At 47.1% G+C, this 24,253-nt stretch overlaps 1 protein-coding gene across 1 annotated transcript in view; it reads right to left on the bottom strand.

Annotated features, from left to right (window-relative positions):
- Alk (ALK receptor tyrosine kinase) overlaps positions 1-24,253 on the bottom strand; it is a 721,983-nt gene that overhangs the window by 45,539 nt on the left and 652,191 nt on the right. The window contains exons 12-13 of the mRNA XM_048431162.3: positions 14,804-14,966; positions 4,211-4,361 (exon numbers count right to left, since the gene is read on the bottom strand). Coding sequence (XP_048287119.3) covers positions 4,211-4,361; positions 14,804-14,966 — 314 coding nt within the window. The remainder of the gene's footprint in view (positions 1-4,210; positions 4,362-14,803; positions 14,967-24,253) is intronic.

Raw genomic sequence — 24,253 nt, 5'->3', positions numbered from 1 at the left:
TAGGCAATCTCAGCCCCCGTTTCAACTTGATGCTGGCTGATATCTTCCTCCTTGGACCTCTCTTTTAAATCCCAGAGGTCTGTCGGTGTTGTCCACCTGCCATGTCCCATTGTCTACTAGATCACCACAGTCAGTGTATTTGACCTTGACCTCCTGACCTTGCCACAAAAATCTATTAAGTTGTTTTTTGTTTGTTTGTTTGTTTGGCAGTCTCACTTGTAATTGAGGCTCATGTTGTAGCTCAGGCTACTGACCTCAAACTTGTTGGGATTTCAGGCGTGAGCCCAGCCCAAGCTGTCCCTTCTGCAGCATTCTCTGGCATGTGACGAAAGCTATTCAGTCCTTGGGGTCCCTTTTGACCTTTCTTTCTTTCAGTTCTCCATATAATTAGGCAGGAAGCCCCTTTGATTTTCACATTCCAAACATGCCCAGGATCCAATCACTTTCTACCACCTCCACTTTGGTCACTCTGGTCTAAGCCACCAGCATCTCTTGCTGGATGAACGAAGTAGCCTTTGACTCTGGTGCTTGACTCCTTGTCCTTGTGAGATCCAAGCTTCCTGGTGCAGCCACAGCGAGACCTTGCAGGCACATCCTATTATATCATTTGGTTTTGAGGATGTGGAATGTGCCATTACAGTGGCCAGGCCCAGTCTATTTTCTTGGTCCTCATCTCTTCTCTACCTGCTTGCTCCTCTCCTCCTCCCCTTAGGTGCACAGGCACACCCTCACCTCAGGGACTGGGCCTTGGCCAACTCCTTCTTTCTTTGCTAGAAGGAAAGTGTTTTGTATGTAAGTTATGTGTAAGGATCTCCCTTGTCCAATTTCCTAGAATGATGGATAGCACACACAGTGACTCAATATACGTCTGTGGAATCACTTTGAATGTGCTGAGAATTGTCTGGCTCAGACACTGGCTTTCCTGATATTTGATGGGTGAGAGTATGGGGCCTGGCAGTTAGGTTAGTGACTCTGCCATCCAGGGGCCAGTGGGGATTTCCAGGAGGCACATTTTGCTTGTTGTTGCTGGAGGAGGAGGAGGAAGTTGCTGTTAAACACCACTGGCAACAAGGGGCAGGCCCCTCTCTGCCATATAGAAACTCTAAGATGCCAGTAGTGCTTTTGTGGAAGAAGCCTAGTTTAGAACCCCATGCTAGGAGGCAAGACCTTGTAGGAAATAGGATTTCTCTGTTTCTGCCTGGCTCCCTGTGTCTCTCTCTGTCTCTGTCCCTATCTCTTGATCTCTCCATTGCCTGTCTCTGCTTATCTCTTTTCCTGTTTCTTTCTGTCTCTTTCCTCTCTCTCTCTCTCTCTCTCTCTCTCTCTCTCTCTCTCTCTCTCTATCTCTCTCCCTCTCTGTTTCTCTCTGTCACTCTGTCTCTCTCTCTCTCTGTTTGTGTCTGTCTCTCTGTCTGTCTGTCTCTCTCTCCTCTGTTTCTCTCTCTCTCTCTCTCTCTCTCTCTCTCTCTCTCTCTCTCTCTCTCTCTCTCTCTGTTTCTCTCTCTGCACAGAGGTGTTTTCCAGCAGCAGCTGGAGCCAACTTCCTGTTCCATGACTTTGGGATGGCCAGGCACCAGGTAGCGAGCAGTTAGGCCAGCTAAACTGTAGCTATGTTCTTAGAGTTTACTTCATTCTCATTTATTTTTTTTTTTCCTAGTGAAAATTGGAGGTGAAGATAATGCCTGAAGATAGCACGTCCTTCTTGCCTAAGGACCCACAGGGAGAGTGTAGAGGAAACAGGAGGACCCATGTCCCATGTCCAAGTGTGCATGGCATGCCTGGCTGACCAACATTGGGTGCTTCCCTCTGCTCAGGACTGAGATGGCCTCCTCCTGCCCCCTCGGGAATGCTCCCTCTGCGTCCACAAAGTTTGAGAACAAGTAGGTTGATTAATAAGAATGATAAAGTGCAGCAACCTAGAGAAGCAAGTAGATTACAATTGAATTAAAAAAAAGGACACAGTCCTGTGAAAAGACATAACTGATTACAATCCAATCAAGTCAAAGTCCCTTGCAGAAGTCAATGCAATCTTTCTACTTAGATGAAAGAATTACATTAGCACTCAATAAATTCCTGTGAAAATTACAGCAGACTGTAATTTAATGACTTAATATATTATAACAGCCTGCAAAATCCTGATTATAGTTCCTAAATAAAAGTTGGAGTGGAGGCATTTCTCAGACGGGAGGTTGTACATACCAGGCTAGATCCTCTAATCCTGCTAACGCCGGGAGGAGTGGGGTACCAGGAAGTGAGAACTTGCTGGCCCCTGAACTCACAGACCATCACTTGACTCTTTGGAGCCAAATTTCTTTGTGGAATTGAACTGCTTTCTTGGTAGTCCCTGCTCCCTGTCTGTCCTCCCAGGCTGCTGGGACAACTCTCGGAGAAGATCCAGCAAAGCTATGCTTTTGGGAGGCGTTAGCCTGACCCAAGCAGGATAATCTGCCATCCTGGGGCCTGAGTTCTTGCCAGCCTAACCAGCACTGCCAGGGTCTTGCCACCTTGCTAACACTGGCAAGGCAAGAGCCAGTCAGTTGGGGGTGTCTGAGGCTTCCGTGGCTGCTCTCTTGTGAGCCCTCACTGTCTTTCAACTGCTCTGGGCATTCTCAGATCCTGCTGTTGGACTTGTCTTTGATTGGCAGACACCCCAGTGGGGTTAGAAACACAAAGCCAGGCTGTCTTTGCGATAACAAAAGCTTGTCCAGCAATGAGCTGTACAAGTGGAAATGGGAAGAAGGTCACAGAAAGAAAGGCTCAGACAAGTGTAGGATGCAGCCCAAACAAATGCTCTAGAGTTCTGGGCCACTCTGTGAATGACATTGGGCAAGTTCCTTCACCTTCATGGTCCCCGCCCCGCTTCCTCATTTATAAAATGGGAGTATAAAGTTTAATTCTGAAACATTTCCTATGGACTTATATCTGAATGTTTGTTTCTCTGTTCAAGGTGCTGTTTTGGAGGTGGTGGGGTGCTTAAGGGGTGGGGTCTAGCTGGGGGAGGCAGGACAATAGGGATGGGCCTTGAAGGTTTTACTTGCCCCTGGTTCCTGCCTCAATCTCTCTGTTCCCAGATCTGCCATTATGAAGTCCTCCAAGCCTTCTCCATGATGATGGACTTAGATTCTTTGAAACCATAAGCCAAAATGAATCTTCCAATCCATACATTGTTTCTGGCAGGAACTTTGTCAGAATAGAAAATTAACTAATGGGAAACAGGCTACCAGCCTTTTGACTCGGTCTGGTCTATGCTTTAAATTCTTTAGTTTTAATCGCACAAATAAATAATATGTGATGACAGTCTTTCTTTCTTTTAACATACATACATACATACATACATATACATACACACACATACAAATACATATACATACATATACATATATATGTACATATACAGATATATATGTATACGTATATAGTTATATAGTTAGGGGTTCCTGTGTCCATACATCCCAGGTTGACTTCAAACTCCAAAGTCAAAGATAACCTTGAACTTCTGATTCTCCTTCTTCCATCTCCCAAATGCTGGGATTACAGGTGTGCTCCACCATGCTCAGGGAAACAAACAACCCACTCCCCCCCACCAAAAAAAAAGAAAAATAAAAACTCGTGCAAGCTAGGCAAACATTCCACCAACTGAGTTGCATCCTAGGTCTGAGAACGTTCTTTATGTGACCATTTCGGACACTATTTGTGACCACCTCCAATCCAGTGCCGTCCCAAGAAGTACAGCTACGGAAGCTGTGTCTTTCAGGACACTTTTTGCTGCTTTTATGTACACCGACATGGGGTTATACATCTGATCTTTGAGTGAATGTAAAGTCTTTTAATTTTTCTCACTATTCATAATAATATGACTACATGCAACACATCAGAGTGCCAGCCAGAGCATTCAGAAGGGGGCTCCCTCTCCTACTTCTGTGGAGAACATCTTCCCTTGGTCAATTTAGGATTCAGACCTTTGACTTTAAGTCAATTATGAGACCCAAGCTTCAGCGTGGCTCTTAGACGGCTATAAAACTCCCGTGGGCCTACATTCCCTGTGTCTTCATGCATCAAATGGCCCTAGGAAAGGAGTGGGATTCACAAGTGGAACTGGTGGAAGACTTTGAATGTGAGTCCCCCAGAAGGATCATGGGAGGTTACTGTCCTCCAAGAGGCCACTCACACCTCCCCTGGTGCTGGGACAAGCCCTGCTCTGGGTGCTTACCCTGGGACAGGCATCCTCCCCTTGCTGGCCAACAAGGATGTACAGCGTGTCATCCTTCTCCAGGTTGAAGATGCCCAGGACAGACACGCCGTGAGACCGCACCATGGTGTTCTTCCCGCCTTTCCCACCAGCTGCTCCATAGCCTGAGATGCTGCAACAGATCAAAACATGATGGCTCCCACTGTGGTTGGAGACTGATCCCCAGCCACCTGTCAACCCATGGGTTTTCAGGGGCCCAAGCACCTCTCCAGGAGGGAGATCACTCCCCATTGTTGGGAGAAAGCAGTCCCAGTCCCCCAGTCTGGGGTGGGGGTGGTGGAGTTTACTTAGTCACAGGGATAGGTAGAAAGGTGAGGGGTTAGCCAGATGTTCAAGAGAGTGAGATAGTGAGGGAGCAGGTTTGGGAAGGGGTTGAGCACCTAGACCCTATTCGGGATGGGATTTCATAGCCCAGAATCAAAAGACCATGAGACCCTAGACAAACAGCCTTCCTGTTTCTAATATATAATTGGAAAAAGAAAAGACCCGCTCTCTTATCCCACAAGTGTTGTGGATGATAAAGGAATTCAGCCTTGAAGTCCCCAGGGCTGCTACACAATAGGCGCTCAGTAAGTGTTTGTTGTTAATGGGTGTGAACGGCTGTAGCAGCTAGCAGAAACTGACTTGGTACGAAGTTTGAAAGTCTCTCCTCGGGGCCCAGAAACAAGGAGCATCATCCGAGGAGAGCGCACTTATCAGCCCAGACTGTTTATCCCATCCCAGCAGTACCTCCTCCTGGAGCAATCTGCGCAGACAGCGAACAACTGATCACGATGAAAATAAAAACAGAGCGTGGGGACGTGGGATTAGATCCGCCGCCGCCTCGGAGAGGGCTGAGATGAAGCCAAACAAGGACGGGGAAAAACTCGATTTGTGAACCGTGGCAGAGAAGTGGAATGTCTTGAAGACAGTCAGTGTATCAACTGACAAATACTAACAAATGCCTCCCTGAGGATGGTTGCCAGGGACCCAGAGAGGGTTCTCACGTCCCTGTGTGTTCAGTTGGAAGGTTTGTTAATGAAAAGCCAGCATGAGATGGAAGACAGCTTTGTCCACATTTCAATGGCTTCTGTAAACATCCCCTGTTCTGAACATGTAGAGACCCGCCCTCAAGTCTCTCTCAAGGTGCAGTCCAGGTCCTTTCTGCAGGGACAATCCTGGGGACAGCTGTTTTCTAATGCAACGGAGACAGCTGCTTTCTAAACAACAGATAAGAACCTGGGATCTCCATGCAACACTAGTGGAATCTGGCATTCATGGCTGAGTTGGCTGCTCAGGCACCTGCTTGCATTTATTAAATGCTGGGATGGGCATCAGGTTAAGACCTGAGATGGGTTCCAGGTTCTTCAAGAGCTTCTGAAGAAACTGGGAAATGCAGAGAGACCTCACCATATGGGTGGCTCTCTCTTATGGGGGCAGCTGTGGGGCTCTGAGACTAGCTTTGGTGCCCCCTTTGGGGACCCAGCCTCTTCTCCAATAGAGGAATAGCATCGTAGAGATGATGTAATGGTGATGATGGTGCTGCAAATGCCCACAGAGAATATGGACCATCAGATTCTCAGAGCCAGGAGGGCCAGAGGACTGACAGGTGTCAGAGGTGGAGGCACTGGGGTGAACTGGAGGTCCAAAGGTGACTTTGTGCAGGGATGACAGGGGAGGACTCTCAGACAAGACCAAAGGGTAGACAATATGAGTCAGGGCTTGTGTGATAGGAAGTGAAGGGGCAGGAAGCCTCTCTGATGTCCAGCGGCCGCTGGTGGCTAGCGTGGTGGAAGGCGAGTTTGTAGGTTTAGAGAAGGAAGGGTACATGCTCTGATGTGCCTTGTTGTGGTGCATGCTGGTGCATGGTAAAGGTGGCTAATCTCATCTGAAAGATGAAGACACTGAGGCTCGGGGACATGAAGTCAGCTGAGGCTGCACAGCTGGCCAGTGGTGGACTGAGGTCCACTTCTTCCTCTCCCGTGTGTGCAGCTGGGAGACATATGAATGTTAACGAAGAGGGGCCCAAGAAGACACACACCAATTCCTTCTGACCTTTAACCAAACACTCTTGATACATTGCAAATGGACAAGAGATAGCCGAGAAGAAGGCTCAGCAGATAGAGAGAGCTCACTGTGCACACCTAGGGATATGAGTTCGAATTCACACCTGTAATTCCAGTTCTGTGGGATGGGGGGTGGGAAGAGGAGGATCGCTGGGGTTTTTGGGGCTGCCCCCATAGTTCTAGGTTCAGTAAGGGACTCTGTCTCAAGAGAATAAGTGTTCTCCTCTGATCTCTGCATGAGTGTGTGTGCACGCACACATGGGAACACACATGCGCGTGCACACACAAGTCTGGATTGGGGAGATGGGGGGGATGGACAAGAGGAGTGGGCAGGGGATATAGTTAGGCTTGTCTTGCACACATGTGCCCTGGGTTCGATCCCCAGCACAGCCTAAAGCCAGGCATAGGGGCATGTATCTGTGATTCCAGCACTTGAGAGGTGGAGTCAGGAGGATGGGAAGTTCAAGACCATTCTCAGCTGCATAGTTTCAGGCCAGCCTAGGCCTAGACTACTTGAGCTCCTGTCTCTAAAAGAGAGAGAGACAAAGGCATGTGCATCACAAAAAGCAGAGGTGAGGGGGTGGACTCGTTGGTGGGAGGGGAGAAGGAGCAGAATTATTCAGCTAAGAGAAACATGAGCAGAGGACTGCGGAGCAGGCAGCGTGACTTCCAGAGAAGGATAGTCTCAGGATGGAAATGCGCAGAGGCCTCAGCTCTGTCCTGCTTGCCCAGTAGCTGTGTGACCTTGGGCAGATCACCTTCCCTCTCTGAGCCCCAGTTCCTTAACAGTATAAACGGGAGACAATGATAATATTGGCTTTGAAAGATGATTTCTAGGGCTTGGTCAGGTTGCATGAAAAGGTCTCATTTCCACTCCGAGATGGGATTTGCCTGGAAAACTTCTACCTAAGTCCTTGTCCTGCTCCATCCTGCTCACTGCAGAGAGGTAGGCAGCACCCAGCTCATTCCTGTCTGCATCATTTGCATACTCATTTGCATCAATCTGCATGCATTATGAATCATTCTGAACTCTTTCACAGGTTTAAATTTAGCCAAATTATTATATTTCGGAAGTTGTTTGTTCCTGACTTCACCCCCCACCACCCCGGGCCTGCCTTCGTATTTCTCCTGTTCTTCCAGTGATTCAAACTCCACCACCTCCCTCCAGATCTCAGCTCATTTCTGGGCAATGAGGTGGGCTGGCAAGAGCCCTGAACTGTGAGCCATTCACTGGCTCTAGTTCTGGACGTCCTGGCTGTGTGGTCTGAGCAAACCCAGCTCACCTACTGTAGGAGCCTCCCCTCCCACTCCTGAAGGAAAAGTGAAGTCCCTGGCTCATAGATGGGGAGAAACAGTGTTTTTGGTTTTTGTTTTGTTTTGTTTTGTTTTGTTTTTTGTTTTTGTTTTTCAAAGCTAGGAGTCTAGGCAAGGCCAAGGCAGGGTCTCCAAAGTCAATAGCAAAGCTTGACCACCAGGTGTCAGTGAGTGGCACTTTCTCCTGGTGGTGGCCTCAGACACACATTTCTGAGTTAGGAACTCAGTGTTTAGGGGATTGCGGAGGTTTTGGGAAGATGTGGATGCTTCCTCCTCTCCCCAAGGCCTGAAACCTCAGAGCTTAGCTTCCTCAATACTGTAAGTTTGGTTCTGCCTCAGAGTGACCTGTGACAGTGAGAAAAACCAGGGCTTGCCTTTCCTTAAACCTGGAGCCAAATCCCAGCTTTGCTCCTCAGTGTTAAGTTGGGAGCATCACCCTAGCCCCTGGCATCCATCCCAGCCCCCTGGCCTGGGAGTTGCATTGGTCTGGACTCCAAATCCCTGCATGCCAGGATTTGGACTCCCACAGGGAGGGAAGCCTTTGCATGTGCTTCCCGCTTTTTTGTCTCCCCTGCCATGCTCTCGGGCCACCGGAGAGCGCTGCACTTAATAAGACATGGGCATTTTAGTTTGGTTTAATCTGACCTAATTGGATTTATTTGCGCCAGAGGAGCAGCTTGTTTTAGGATTTTTTCCCAAACACTCAGTGCAGGGAGCACCGAGACAGTGCAGTTCCTCCTAGGTGTTGACCCTGCACTGCCTCCAGGAGACCAAACCACTGCCTCCTTCAAGTTCATGGCGGAGACGTCTTGTTTTGACTTTCTTGTCCTGGCTTTATCAGTCTTACTCAATAGCTGTGTGACTTTGGGCAGATTACCTTCCTTCTCTGGGCCCTTTGGTAGTTTAAAAGGGGGATGATCATAATACTATTGCCGATGGTGAGAATTCTATATGGGACCCACTGATGGCTGGTGGACAGTCAATGAGGGGCCTCTGTAGAGGCTCTTAGAGAGCACCCCTGCCAGCCTGTGCTTTTCTTGGGAGTGACTTCTGGGAGGCAGAAGGGATAAGCAAATGAGAGTGGGGAGCTAGGTAGATCAGGGCACAGCCAGAGGTCCCAGGTCCAGTCCTGTCCAGTTTCACCTGGGACTGTCCTCTGTACTGAGCTGATAAAGTGCCCATTGGCTCAGTGCTGCCGTAGCCTGGATTCAGGGAATCGTCCCATGCCAAACCATGCTAGAATAACCACCACAGTCCCGCCTCTGACATGCTCTCCCCAAACCCAGTAAACAATTTATTTTCGATGGTTGACAAATGACGAGAAATTAATATACCTGCCAGTCAAGTGGGGAAAATGACTCGCAGTGATTCCAATTTACTGGAAATTGCAAGCTAGCGCTCTGAACGCGTTGATGCTGTAATTTCTTTGTTTTTCCTCATCTCAATCCGTGTCCCCGGTCAGATGGGATGTTGGCTGGGCTTGTGTTTTGTGTTATTGACTGTGAGCTATTGTTACCTGGTGTAATTGAGTTGTGAATCTTTCTTAAATAAAGAATTAGTAGTGGATCAAAGGGGCTGCCTGCTGGATTCTGAAACAACAGCACAGTTGGGTTTTAGCGTGTTGGCAGGGATGGTGCCCACCTAGGAGGGGCCATGGGGAAGAGGAGACAGGGACTCCACCCCTCCCCCACCCTTCCCATACACACTCAGAGAAACACACTCCTCCCTCTTCTGTAGCCCTCTCCAGTCGTGCAGCAGACCCACACTTCATTCTGAGCTCTACCTCTAGCTTGGGGTGGGACCTTCGGCAAACCCCTCCTTCACTGGCTTCCTCCCCTATGAAATGGGGGTGGTCAGATCCAGCCCACACAAGTCTACAGGATTATTGGAAGACCATATGAGGGCATGGCCAGCTGGAACTTTCTGATGATGCTTGTTGCGTGTATCAATCAATTCAATGGAAGCGTCAGGGTTCCCCCCACCCCGGGGGGGGGGCAGTGATGAAGGAGCAACTTACACCTTAGAGTTTGGGCACCTCGGTGGGGAGCTGTCCATTTCTTCCTTCACCACCTGGCCTGCACAACTCTACGCACCGACAAAAATGACTTTCACTGAAACCCTTAACGCTGCAGATGGATTTGTCCTTTGAGGGGAAGGAAGACAGCTTTCAAGGTCACATTGGCTGGTGGGTGGTGGAAGTTGGACCCAACCTCCATTCTTTCTGCAGCTCATTGATCTTTGCCTGATCCCCCACCTCCAACTTTCCCGACTGCGCGATGACTATCTGCACAATTCCTCTGGCAATTCATCATGCCTGTGACATCTCTCCTACTGTTGTCTAGAACTTGATTGACATCGTAGACGGTTATTGAATTCCTGCCCTGTAACTGCTCTTCCCAGAGGCTGTGAGGTTCTCCAGTCTCACTCTTCACTGAGTCCTGAAATACATACTCTGTGCTGGGTGCATAGTAAGGGCCTCATACGTCACTGCTGAGCACATGGTTCCGTGTTTGACACACAGTAGGGACTACAGGTCAGCGCTGCACTCACAGTATGGCCCCAATAGCTTAGTGCCGGGTATGTGGGAGTGATCCCATAGCTCAAAGAGGCTCCCTCTCCCCCTGAAAGGTCTCCTGGCCATCTGTGATTTGGTTGAATTATGCTATCCAGCTGTGCACGCTGGTCCCTGGAGCCAGGTGAGAAAATGAGGGTCATTGATGGAGAACACCAGGAACAGCTGTGGCCAGGTCAGCCAGCTCCACCTGAGATCTGGTACCTCCTGAAGAGCATGTGAACTGAGGCTGGGGGTGGGCACTGATAATGGGAGCCACAGTCTGTGTTTGACAAATGTTTTTATACATGATCTTTGAGTATATGTGAGGGGGCTGAGTGTGGGGAAGGATGCTGGGCCCCCAGAGAGGGAGGAGGGGCTGGAAGGAGGCTGGAGTAGGGACAGGGATTGAGCAGGGAGTCAGAGGGAGTGGGCCAAGCCCTGCCTGGCTTCTGTGGAGAGCTGACTCTGTGTGCTAGATTCGCTAACCCCTCCCCATCTGGCTCCAATCCCCCCCCCCCCCCATTCTCCCCATCCTGCCCCACCTCGTCCAGGTCTCAGAACTGCTCTGTCTCTCCATGTATGATTAGGCTAAGGCTCTTGTCCTCCACCTAGCACAAATTCATGTTCCTTTTGTGCCCCCCCTTCCACTTTCAGCCACTGCAGCTCCCCACTGGGGACATTCCGGAAGGCATTGTTGCACAATCACGTCCACAGAGCAGAGACTTCCCACTGTCCCCAGCTTTCAAATCTCTTTCTCAGTTAAGCTCCCTAGGAGAGTAGAGGCCACTCAATGTCCTTGATTCTTTAACCCCTCCCATCCAGCTTCATTGCCAACATCCCTCCCACCCCACCTTCCAAGCCCTTCCTGGCCTAGTCCCTAGTTGCCAAGGCTGGTTCTCCTGCCCTAGTTTGTATGCTTTTGATACTTTTCTGACGACAGTCACCACTTTCTACCTGCCTCTCACTTCCACCCTCTGCTGTCACCCAGGGCACACAAGGCACCTGGCAGGAGAGATCCCAGCTCTGGGACCTCCAGCTAGTTTTGTCTTGCTCCAGTGTAATGAAGAAGCTGGGAGCCTGTTATAGGAGCCTGGCCCTTGCCTTCCCAGTTTCTCTTTCTTTCCCTCTTTGCGGCTATCTTCCACAACGCAGATAGGCCCAGGATACAATTTAGAGTCGGCGAAAGCCAGGTGTGGCAGTGGAAGCCTGCAATTCCAGCTTCTTGGGAAGATCAGACTGACGAAGTTGGCAGGTTCAAGACCAGCCTGGGAAACTGACTCAAAATAAAGAGTGAAAAATTTAGCTTACTTAGCACACACAAGGCTCTAGGTTCACCCTCAGGCACAAAACAGAACAGAAAAAAGCAAAAAGAGAGTTGAGGTCCTTTCAACTGTGTACATCTCTGGGGAGGCCCCAGAAATGGAGGCCTCACCTGGGCACACAGCAGTGGCCAGTGTCAGCCCCCATTTCCAACCACCTGACCAGTGGAGCCATCATGGCGTCAGGCATCAGGTAGCAGCCAGACAGTACTAAGTGAGCGCCACACTCCAGGAGAGATGGATTTTGCAAGGCAAAGAATTTCACCCTTTGTCTTTTCAACTCAAGTCCTCTGGAATACCCTATGTTTTCTTCTCAGAGGAATTGTATTTATTAAATAATAATTACTCAGGAGAAAAAGTCCTCCACGTGAGGACCGGAAGTTCCCTATGTGGAACACTGCTATATATCAAGTGTGTGTGTATATATGTGTATGCATGTGTATATTTATATGTATATGTGTTTGTGTATGTATATATGTATGTGTGTATTTGTATGTATATGTATGTACGTGTGTATGTATATATGTGTGCGTGTATGTATTTGTATGTATATGTTTGTATGTATATGTGTGTATGTATACATGCGTGTGTGTGTGTATGTGTGTGTTTCTATCACTGGGCCTTCCTCAGGGATATATAGAATTTAAAGAACCCACTTGCCATCCTTCTCTTCCCCTACACTCCCCTCTGCCCACCTTCCCTTCCCTTTTCTCCCCTTTCTCCCTCTCCTCTCCCTCCCTTCCTGTCTTTTCATCCTGGGGATTGAGCCCAGGGCCTCACACATGTTAGACTTGAGGACACTTTTATACGACCTAAAAAGCAAAGTACTAAACTATCTATTTAGACTACTAAGTTAGGATAACCATGGCAGCCATTGTCATCAAAGCCCTAAGTATCATCTGGAGTCAGGAATGAGGTGAGGGGCAGGGACTGTGTTAGAGCTGAGTTCTAGTATCCAACAGCAACAAAGGCAAAAACTCAACCTCCCTTTCTGTTTTGGTTTTCCCGTTTTAACGTGACCAGATCATAACTCCCTCTTTACTAACTTGACCACTTCAAAGTGTAGTGCATATGTGTCCAGGAAAGCAATGGCCAGTCAAGGCTGGGGCTAGGGGCTCCTCTCCCAAGGCAAATGCTAACAGCTATCTGATCTCGGCAGCTCTTCTGTCAACAGTGTGCTAAGACTGTGTGCTTCATTCAGACCAGAACCCCACTAGAATTAGATAGGCTGTGATTAATAATAAATAGGAAATGAATTTATTATTATTATTTAGTAAGTATAGTTGGTCTGGCTGGTCTCTTCCAAAACATAGGGCAGGTCTGAAAAAGTCAGAGCAAAGTCCTCAGACTGAAGAGAGGGGGCCAGAGGAGTGTGAGAACCAGAGGAGTGTGAGACCCAGGTGAGTGTGGGACCCAGGTGAGTGTGGGACCCAGGTGAGTGTGAGGCCCAGATGAGTGTGAGATCCATTTATTCTTAGAAATTCTGCCCTCAGCTGCACTTGTTTCTCCAGTTGATTTCTTTACCCAAAGGTCAGGAAATGCGCACGCACGCGCGCGCACACACATACACACACACACATACACACACACACACACACACACACACACACACACACACACACACACCCTGTGATGGGAACCTGTATGTATCAGTACGTCATGTCTCAGATGGAGAGGAAATGGAATATGGGGGAAGAGAGCCCACAACCTGGGTACATCTGGAAATGGGCACGACTCACAAAGTCTTACCTAAAGGTGCCCTGAAGGTGACCTTTGTGGGGGAGACCAGTGATTCTCAATGTGGCTTTGGACTTGTTCTGAGCTGGGAGCACCTCTGATCCACTTTTCCTTATGAAGTGTCTTGGTAATAACCATAGCAAGGCACAAGACACACCTGGCAGGTCCTCAGCCTGCTCCGCCCCTTTCTCTCTAGGAGTCCTCTTCTCCTTGCCCTGTCAGGCATGGAGGTTCTGTGGAGAGGTCTGGCTTGCTTGGTGTGGCACAGAAAGACAACTGGAATCTCTGGGATGTTTAAGGGTGTTGGGGAGGGATGGAACGTTCTCATATCCTCGTCCAGAATAACACTTAAAGAGCACCCAGAACTTTCTGGAAGAATCCCTCCCCCTGAGGTGGGCCTACCACAAGATCCATTAGGGGGAAACAGGAGGGCAACTTGAGAAGAGCTTTGGGTGGGAGAGGGATGCCCCGAGAACCACGAGGAGCATCAACACCAGCACCGCATAACGGTGATGTTCTCAGCACAGCTGGCGGTGCTGGGCGGAAGGAGCTGCAGCCAGGTCATGCTCACTCTCAGGTGTCTGAGGTTGGGGGCTGTTTCTGGATTTCTCTGAGCCCGTTTTCTCATCTCTAAAATGAGGCCTCCAGCAACTGGTCTTGCCTCCAACACGGAGCCCTCCTGAGGACACACAGACATGTCCAGGATTTGGTGCAACTCAGTGATCCTCACAGGAGGTATCAGGAGGAACTTTATAGAATTCACACCAAGTCAAGAGCCCGCCTACAGAGATAGACCCTTAAAGCCTGGCTCTTAACCAGCCCTACTATCTCACCATTAGCTTTGCTTGGTACCAGGGACTCAAGGTGGCACATTGAGAATGGTCTACTCTTGCCTGGTCTGGTGATAAATTGTGAGGCTGGGATGGGCCGAAGACAAACTTCGAGAGTGTTGTGATTCTGACAAAAATGGAAGGGCCACAAAAGGAAAAGGAATATTAGCGTTTAGGCTGGGGAGATTGCTCAGTCCAACCCAGAGACTAATTTGGATTCCCATCACCCACATGAAAAACTAGGCATTCTCGTAACCCTGGCACTTGTGGGAGTAGAAGCAGGCAGACCCCTGGAGCCCTGAAATTGCAGGAGGAAACCCCAAACTCACTAACCAGCCAGCCAACCTAGCCAGTCAGTGAGTGCGAGGCTCTGTGAGAAACTCAGCCTCAAATGTAAAGTGGAGCGCATTCTCAGGATCATCATGGGGCCAGAAAACTTCAGACGCACATGAACATGTAACCGCCCCCCCCAACACATACATGTGAAACATAAACCAGTCAAACTGGACACTTAGCTTCCTGTGTCCACCCTAATTATAATTAGTAATAATTCTGAAGATAGCTCGTATGCTTATCAGCTCCACCAACAGTCTGTGAACTTCTTCGAAGGCAAATGACATCTTTGCTGCCACAGTTCACCTTCAGCCATTACGTTTCACAAAGGGACCCTTGGCATGCTTGGGCACCCAGGGACATGCACCCCCCAGGTAGGACTTAAATCTTCTTCAGGGGAGCCAGTCTATCACCATACATACCTGTAGGTGTCAGTAGCGGGCACTTTCCAAATCTGGATGCCCCTCAAGGGCCCTTCGCTCCCCACCACCACGCTCAAGTTGGAGTTCTGGTAGGCATTGTTGCACTGGGCCTGTGTGGGGCCGTGGGGTCCGCTGGCCCCACATGTGGTGAACAGCCAGTGAACTGTGATATAAAAGGAGAGGCAGTCAGTTGCTTACCTCCCCCACAGACCTCCCTGGGCTGTCTCCAAGGTGTCGGATCCATGGTTTGAGGCATAAATTCGGAAAAGGTCCCGAGATTGTGGGAAGAAAAGACGATCCGTCATTCAAACTGGATAGTTCTGTAAAGAGGCTGCTATGGGCCAGAACCCGGGTCATGGGCCCATGTGCCCGGGAAGACATGAAGGACAAGACTTAGATCACGAGGGATGCAGCCAACCACAACGCCGGACAACAGGAGGCTGGGCACAGGAAGATACATCTAGCACCACAGACTCATTCTGTCACTGAGAGGGAGTGGCAATGACTGTGTCCAGCGTGGTGCTGAGCAAGCCCGAGATACTTACTTAAGTTTGACACTACGGCAGTGTCTAACCTGTTCCCAAAGGCTTACGTGCACATAAAAGAACGCTGTGGCCTTGAGTGGCTAGAAAGAACCAACTGGACACAGTCTCAGCCCTACGATCCCACACTCGGCTCAGGGACCCTGCAGGTAGGAAGAGGAAGCCTCAAGCTCTCCAGATATGGTTTTATGTCCAGAGATGCTTCTTGGCAACAGGCCCTCAATGGGGCAACCCAAATCCTGCTAAGCCAACTAAGCCGGGTTTGGAAATGCAGTGAGTGGCTTTTACGTTCTACAACAGACAGTGCCAGAAATGGAAAAGCGCTAACATTTCAGCCTTTGGACGCCTCTGCATGTGCATATGTGTGAGAGGACATGTAGAGGACCAGTGAAAACCTTGAGTGACATCCTCAGGAGCATCCTTCATCGTCTTTTACACGGGGTCTCTCATTCGCCTGGAGCTTACCATTTAGGCTAGACGGACTTGCCAACAGGCCCTAAGATGTCATCTCTGCCTAGCCCATGCTGGAATTACAAGGGCGTGCCTGGCTTCTTCATATAGGTCCTGGAGATTGAATTCCGATCCCTATGCTCAACGACAAACAGTTTTCTGACTGAACCATCTCCCTAGTCACAGACTGGTCCAACTTTCTTCCTTTTCCCAGGCCCCCATCGACTCCCTACTGTGGTCTGTCCTTGCCCAGTGTCCTTACCTAGCTTTCTAGGGACATCACAGGAACATAACTCAAGCCCTACCTGCCACCTCATCTTCTACCACTGGGATGTTTCCTTTCAAACGTCCTCTCTTTCAGCTAGGCTGGACCTTGGGGATCTGTCAGATCTCTTGGCCTCAAATCTAACACATTTTACAACTCATAAAAGCTTTCAGAACTGTATTCTTCATAAATAAGCTGCTACTTAAAATAAATCTCATTTTCAGATGGCCCAAATTATTTCCCCTTTTAAAGAGAGATTGAGTCAAATTCTGTGCACAGAAAATGACGGAAAATTAATTTGAGTGTATGTAGCACCATCACTAAAACATTCAAAAGAAAATTTCTTGAAGGCTTTGAACTAATTTGATGATGAACGTGTAAGGGGCTGGTTTGACAGTCAGAGGGAGGTCACCTTGGCAGGGCTGAGCAATGGAAGCCTCAACTAGCCTTGATTTACTTTTGTGATAGAACCCTGGTCTTGGGGTCTGAAGTCCCAGCGGCATTCTGATGCATACATCTAGACGGAAAGCTTGACTTCCGCATGGCTTCTGACGGTTTCTGAAGGTCACCTCAAGGTTTAGGAATTAAGGAGCATATTGGCTGATGTTCAGCTTTCTGCTCAAATCTATTAACGCAAAGAACTAACTACTTATGGAAGGTTCTGGAGTTTTGTTTGCCTGCTCTCCTGGCAGGGTCTCACTGTATAGCTCAGACTGGCTCACATTCAGAGCAATTATTCTGCCTCAGTGCTAAGAGAATGAGGCTGTTTCACCATGTCCTGCTTACAAAAGGTATTTTGGCAGAATTTGTTTACCCGATTGTCCCTTTACCTGCTCCAAAGCCAAAATGACATATGTGGAGGAGTGAGGTGAAAAGACCGTGGGCTCTGACATCTTCAAGAACACCTGGTTTGGGGAGAATGTTCCTTCACCAATGATGTATCATGAGACTTTGATCTAGTTCCATCATCTGTGAAAGGGGCTGGCTGGCATGATAAAATTACCAGGGGGTAGGGCAGGTCATTGTAGAGCCCCAAACTCTACAAATAGGAGCTATGTAGACAGGTACTGCCTGGGTCTAAGGTTGATCCTGTCACTGGCAATGGGCAATGAACGTATCCAGGGGAGTTTTTATCACTATAAATCTCATGCCCACAGGGAGTCGAGCATGAGGCTGGGGCAGAGAATAAATGCAAAACTAAGAAATGAATTCACAAGTCCCACCTTTTTGTTATGTCTAGCTGGAAGCCCATTCTGCAGACAGCTCATATCTGCAGCAAACAGCCTGGATGTGGAGAAGCCTCCTCAACCTGGCTTCAGATGAATGGTGTTTCCTTTAGTTCATTCAGTTCTGGACATAACATCTGCACCTTGCCTGAGCACCTCACCGTGAGTAGAACCCTCTTTAACTTCAGCCTCTGTTCATGATAGGATTTGGAGGTTCTGGGATAATCCAAGAAAAGCTGGTCATCTACTTCTTGGCCAGCTGCCATGTCTGATGAGGTAGGGAGAGGACTATGGGCTTTGGATTCAAATGGACCAAAGTTTCTCATTCTGAACTTTGCCCCTGGCTAACTGAGAGACTTGGATTAGATTAAAGCACCTTGGTTGGGGACCATGACTATATGAGGTCATATAACAGAACATGTGGGTAGTTAGAAGTTTGGCAACAGTAGAAGGTTTATGAAGGTACAATGACCAAAAATTCATTCAAACTTAAACACATATTGAATCTGAGATGTTTCTGGCAGTGATCACCAATGTTGTATTCTGTGACTTTCCCATTGTCTTAACTACACACACACACACACACACACACACACACACACACACACCACACAATTTGTGTGCCATCACATCGCATAATGTCAATAAATGCTGCCTTGAAATACCAAAGCTCACACGTGAGAACTACTGCATGTTGTGAGCTACAGCATCCTTACTACACACACGAAATTCCCTCTCATCACACAGAATAATTTAATCATCATAAATGGATCTTGAACAGTTTTCCTGCCGACTTCTTCAGCATGCAGGCTTGAAACTGATATATCTTAGGATTGTATTGTATTAGACAAACAAGCATATCTCTCATTAGTATGCAAATTTGCTTCCCTCTTTTATAATTGGTAAAATTATATGTATACCAACGAATTGTTTTGAAACAACCTTCTTTGTGACTTATTATCAACAAATGCTTCATATTTTATACCCATTTTCTAACTATGTTCCCAAGGTCATGTTACAATGTCTCAGGCTAAAGAGGGTTACAAACAAGCAAGGTTTAAGAAGACCTGGGTCAGATTACATGACCTGTCTGAGCCTTGCTTTTTCTAACCTGAACAAATGGAGGTTCTACTACTTACTATTTACATTTCTGATGAAAATTACAAGAGGAACCTAAACCAAGTACTTCACATAGCACGTAACACCAGAGAGAGGCAGTCAAGACAGTTAAGAACCACGTGGTTCTTTCGTGTTCAGTTCCTCACTGTGGGGATCAAACACCCACCCTCAAGATTTATGGCCCCATTTCACGAAGGAGAGACTCTAGGGCCATTTCTCAACAGAGGCGCCAGTATTTTCCCAAACTCAATGGACATATATTAGTCTCAGGTGGTTTCCATACACAAAAATTTTGTTTTTACTTTCGGCAATTTCTGATGGAAAGGTCCAGAGAGGAAACTTTTTCAAAAGTGGATTCCCTGGGAATAGAGGATTTGCCATCCCAGGTCAGACTCATGATTCACCCAGGCGGAATTTTGCTGCTCCCAGCAGCCTTTGGAGCCCGATGGTGGTTCCTGTTCTTGTGAATAGCCCTGACCACTGTAAATCTGCCTAACTTTGCTTGGAATCAATTTATGTTTCCTACTTCCACCTCCTCTTGGGGATATGGTCTTTCTGAGTTTATTGCCTCTTGTGCAAGGCCTATCTTGCTTCTCTACTGGGTCTGTCTTGTTCCAGCTTCATATCATTGATTCTCTCTATTCTTTCTGGACATCTTACAGACACGCCCAGATGTCGCATTAACATGGGACATACAATTCTTCCCAAACCTCCTGTTGACCAAGGCTTTGGGGATTTAGATTCAGTAGCTCTTGTGTGGGGTCAGGAGGGAATCTTTGTATTAAAATTCTTCTAATGGACTCTGATACCCAACTAGATTTGTACACTAGTCCCATCTATCTCATTGTCTTGATGAAGAACGTTAGTGACTCTTGTGATCTTGTCAGCACTGGAGAAGGGATCCAAGTGGAGAATTTCTCCGTCTCTGTCTAGGACCCCCTAGTGGCGATCAACTTTCTGCCTTGGAGACTTCAGCCTTTCAAGACTGTTTACACATGACTCTCTGCTGCCCTATGTCTTTCTAAATAGAATAATTTGCTCATTGAGATGGGTCCCCTGAATGGGGAGCTGTGTGTCCCTGTGACTTCATCTAAGCAGACAATCGTTATTCCTTATTTCAAGCGTTCCCGAGAAGATGCTCACTTGGAACAGACTCTAACTATTTCCAGAACCTTGCCCAAGGTGTGTACTATTGTGCTAACCTTGGTGATATTGACTGCTGTGAACTTAGGTAGTCTTCTGGAACAGGGATGTTTGTGGAAGCAAGGCAGGCATGACTTCTAGGCCAAGATGGGTTAGAACCACAAAAGGGCAGGCAGATAGCAGGACCAATCCAGCAGTGTCCCTGGAGTAGAAGGCATTGGTCATGGCATGATCTTGTAATTGAAAGAGACTGGTCTAAGATCTGAGGGGCGAGGAAATTAGCTGTAGTAGCTCCAGGGAGCAGAAATCAAGGTGAGCTTTGGAACTACGATAGAAGCTATTTGTTTTCTTTGGAGAATGTGTGTATGTGAGATCTGAACCTTAGCTACCTGAGAGGCAGGTTCATCCACATAAGGAACAAAAATCCTTCGGTATCTATTGTGCATGTAATGCGGCACACACTCTCTAAGTGGGCCAGGCACTGCTCTTTCATACACAAACTCAATGCCTTTGAACTTGTGAAAACTCCGTGTGCTGAAGGTAGAGCTGTAGCATCCCCATTAAGAATCAGGAAATTGGCCTTATCGGATGGTGGTGGTGGTTCACACCTTTAAACCCAGTACTCAGGAGGCACAGGCAGGTGGAGCTCTGAGTTTGAGGCTAGCCTGATCTGCAGAGTGAGTTCCAGGATAGTCAGGGTTACAAAGAGAAACCCTGTCTTGAAAAACAAAGCAAAGCAAAGCAAAACAAAAATAATCAGGAAATCCAAGTTCAGAGGAGCCAAGTAAGTGGGTAACTGGTCAAGTCGGGAATTCAGGGCAGTTCTCCTATGCCAACTTGGAGGATTACAAAGGAGCTGGGGGTGGGGGCGGATTGGGGCTACAGTTCAGCCAGGAGAATGTTTGATACACAAGCAGGAAGGTGTGAGTTTGATCTCAGTACCTATGTACAAAGCCAGACTATCCCAGCACTGGTGGGGCTTGGGGTGGGAGACAGGTAGATATTTGGGGCTCATTGGCCAGGCACATAGCCGTATCCATGAGTTTCAGGTTCAATGGGCATGGTAGCATGTTCTTGTAACTCCAGTGCTGGGGAAGCAGGGGTTGGGAATGCCTTGGGTTGTCACAGGCAGTCAGCTGAGCTTAAAACTGTTGAGCCACATGACCTAGTGAGAGACTTTGCCTCAAAAAAAAAGTAGATGGCCTCTGAAGAAACAACATATATGTGCATACACATACTAGAGCACACACATGCATGTGAGTGTGCATGCGCACGTACACACACACACACACACACACACACACATTAAAAAATACTATGATCACCAGCAATGCCTGTCCCTCTCTCAACCCCTGCAGCTGGAACATTTCCAAGCCGTAGAATGTTGCCTTTTCAGCCCCTCAGGCTGGGCTGCAGTTCAGGCTGAAATGGCTACTTCGAAGTGGCTCAGACCCATGAAGGGGCAGGAGAGAATCTAGTCAGGGTACCACTGTGATTGGACTCTCAGTCCCAGAAAGTCCCACAGTGACCATACCAGTACCTTAGCCTAGCAGAGTGTGGGCTTTATATAATCGTGGGAACCTAGTCCCAGGGGTGCCCCAGGGATTTAGATGGCATCCAAGAGGAAATCCAGTCGTTGGGTTGTTAAGTTATAGATCAGAAGTGCCAAGGGGAAGGCCAGCACCACTGGCAACCAGCCACAACCTCAGTGTCAGGAGAGATGATTAAGGTCACAGCAAGGTCACGAGAGAGGCAGACTAAAGCTGAGAGGCCAATCTGAGGCTCCCCTAGCTCCTCTGCTGAATTTCTTTATTGGTTCCCAAAGCTCTGTGAAGCCTTAAGGGGATGAAATGCCCGCCCCCCGCCCCCCGGAAGACACACGCTGAGGTCAAGGGAGGTAGGAAGCCCACTTCTCCCTTCTCTTAAAAACATAAAAAAATCGCTATTTTATTAAAAATCCTTTATGGGAGAAGAGAGCCCATATTTATCTTGTTACACACACCACACACTGGAAACGTAGTTGAATACTCATTCACATTTAAATTGTACAAAGAGCCCCCACACATGAAGATACTGACTGGTTATAGACAGCTGAGTAAAGAAAAATCCATTAGGCACTGGATTTCATTTTAAGTCTATTGCAGAGCCCTTCAAGAAGAAACAAATCAATTAGTAATATGCAGCACAATGTTTAAAAAATAGGCCAGACAGTGATTGCACCAGCTTATTGCTGTGGCTAAGGCATCTCATCTGCTCGATTCAGTCCAAAGAAATAAAGAGCAATACAAAGGAAAATAAGTTCCTGGCTATCTCTATTAATCACGGCAACGAGGATCTGCCTCAGGTTCAAGGCCTTGTGTGCCCTACCGAAGAACAGCGCTCAGCAGCTCACGAGGACCGTTTGTACTATTTTGATTGGGCTCCATCGGAATTGAATTTAAGCCATAACCATTGACTGAGCTCAGCTTCACCGAAGCTGTGCACCGTGGACTCTTTTCATGCCCCCCTACATCCCATTAAAGAAATATCAGGCCCAAATCTGGTTAGTCATCCATCTATAAATGTATATGGCAACCATTCCTTATTGAAAGCAGGGAGAATGACCTTTGGTATTCAGGAAGTCAGTTTCTTCCCTAGCTAGGACAAAAATGAAAATAATGTATATACTTTTAATCATTCCTGGGTTAAAGCAACTCTACCACCATCAACTCTGATCAGTCAGATAGTGTGACCACGGCAACTAGACCCCTGGTATTTTACTGTATTTATTTATTTATTTATAGTAGTACAACAGATAGGTTTGTTTTTTATTTTTATTTTTATTTTAAAGTCCTGGCTTGTTCCTGTGTTCAGCTGCAAGAACTAAAAAGAAGACTCCGGCCTGTTAAGTAGCCTCTTGGGAATTAAACCATTCTCTCTGTTTAGTGGCATAAAAGGAGTTCCTTTGACAATGTTAAAAAATACATAAGCCTTTTAATTTTAAAATAAATCATGGAGGAAAACACAAATCAAGTGTATATTATATGCTCAATGAGTTATTATTATAAAGCAAATGCTACTACCCAGGTCAAGAACTTGGCCAGTGGCTTTGTGTTCTTTCCAATCTCTACTTCCTTGCTCTTCAAAGGAACCATATCCTGGATTACATTATAATCATCACTTCTTTGAATTTCTAAGTAGTTTTACCCCCCGCCCAGTGTGCAATATCCCTAAGTAGCATTCTCAAGCCTTGTCCATTAATTTTGATTTTCTGGTGCTGAAGACTGAACCCCAAGATTTGCAAATGTTAGGCAAGCACTCACCATTGAATTATAGCCCTAGCTCCTGACCCCACTCCCCTTTTTATTTGGGGCAAGGCTTTACAAAATTGCCCAGGTTTACTCTGGATCTGCAGTTACTCTTGACTATGTTTCCCAAGCTGCTGAGATTGTAGACCAAGAGGTTATACACACACACACACACGCACACGAGTATGTATATAATATAATAAAATAAAGATATATACATTTATCTATATTATACACAATTTTTGTTTCTTTAAATCAACAGAATTCTCCTATATTTTTCTTTTGATTGATTTTATCTTTTGAGGAATAGGGACCATTTTATTTGTGGCTTTTCACAGAGTTTGGATTTTGTGTTTTGCATCCCCACAGTTCAGGTTGGCATGCTGCTCTGTCCTGAAAGCGTGCCAGCTACATCTCATCGCTTGGCGGTGGGTGGTGCTTTTTCATAAGGTACTAAATGCCTGATCATTGCTCTGTCTTAATATTGGCTTTTCTTGAAGTTCATAGTATAGAAGCATTTACTAGAAACTAGAAACCAATGTTGCTTTAATTTTACCTTTTTCTTACTGACTGTTTGGATTATGTCTGTGACAAGCCAAGCTGCTGTCCTTCTTGTGCAACGTGGTCACCCAGAGGCAGGACAGGAGTAATAAAGGCACTATTATCATTCAATTCCATCTCCCGTTTCTGAATTTCAAGATATGGAATCTGTTTCACATTATCTGAGGTTGTCCAATTAAATATTTGCATATCATTATAAATCTATGAATTTAAATGTATATTTTGAATTTTAATTAATTATAATCAGTGTACTTTAGGAGCTCACACTGCCATATCTTTGGTCAGTGGGAGCGACTGGCGTCTTTATGACTCTATAAGACACTTCAAGCTTCCTCGGCTTAGACATAGGCATGGGCAGCTCCTCAAGACACAGGTAGGGGCTTTCTCTGGACTCTAAGGACAAAATGGGACTGTGTGAAATGAAAACATGTCTGCTCAGCAAAGAACCTATACCACGAGAGAAACGTATTTGCTACCTATATATTTGACAGAGGATTTCTATCTAAAGTATATAAAGAACTAAAAAATCTAAACACAAAAATACCCCACAACAACCTAAATAACCACCAATACAAGAGCAAATGAAACGAACACATATTTCTTAAAAGATTAAATGTAAATGGCCAAGCAACATGAAAATATTTAACATCCTAAGCCCTCAGGGGAATACAAATTAAGACACCTCTGACATTCTGCCTCACTCTAGTCAGAAAACAAAGAAATCAAAGCAAATGGTGGTGAGGATGTGAGGACAAGGGAAGCCTCAAACCCTCCTGGTGGGACTGCAGATAGGGTCAGCCACTGTGGAAATCAGCACAGAGGCTCCTCTAAGAACTCAAAAGAGATCTGCTGTAAGA

This window comes from Myodes glareolus, chromosome 6 (genome assembly GCF_982192425.1).
Source record: "Myodes glareolus chromosome 6, mMyoGla1.1, whole genome shotgun sequence".
Taxonomy (NCBI): domain Eukaryota; kingdom Metazoa; phylum Chordata; class Mammalia; order Rodentia; family Cricetidae; genus Myodes; species Myodes glareolus.
The sequence above is the reverse complement of the archived record's forward strand: the minus strand, read 5'-3'. Positions and strand labels throughout refer to the sequence as shown.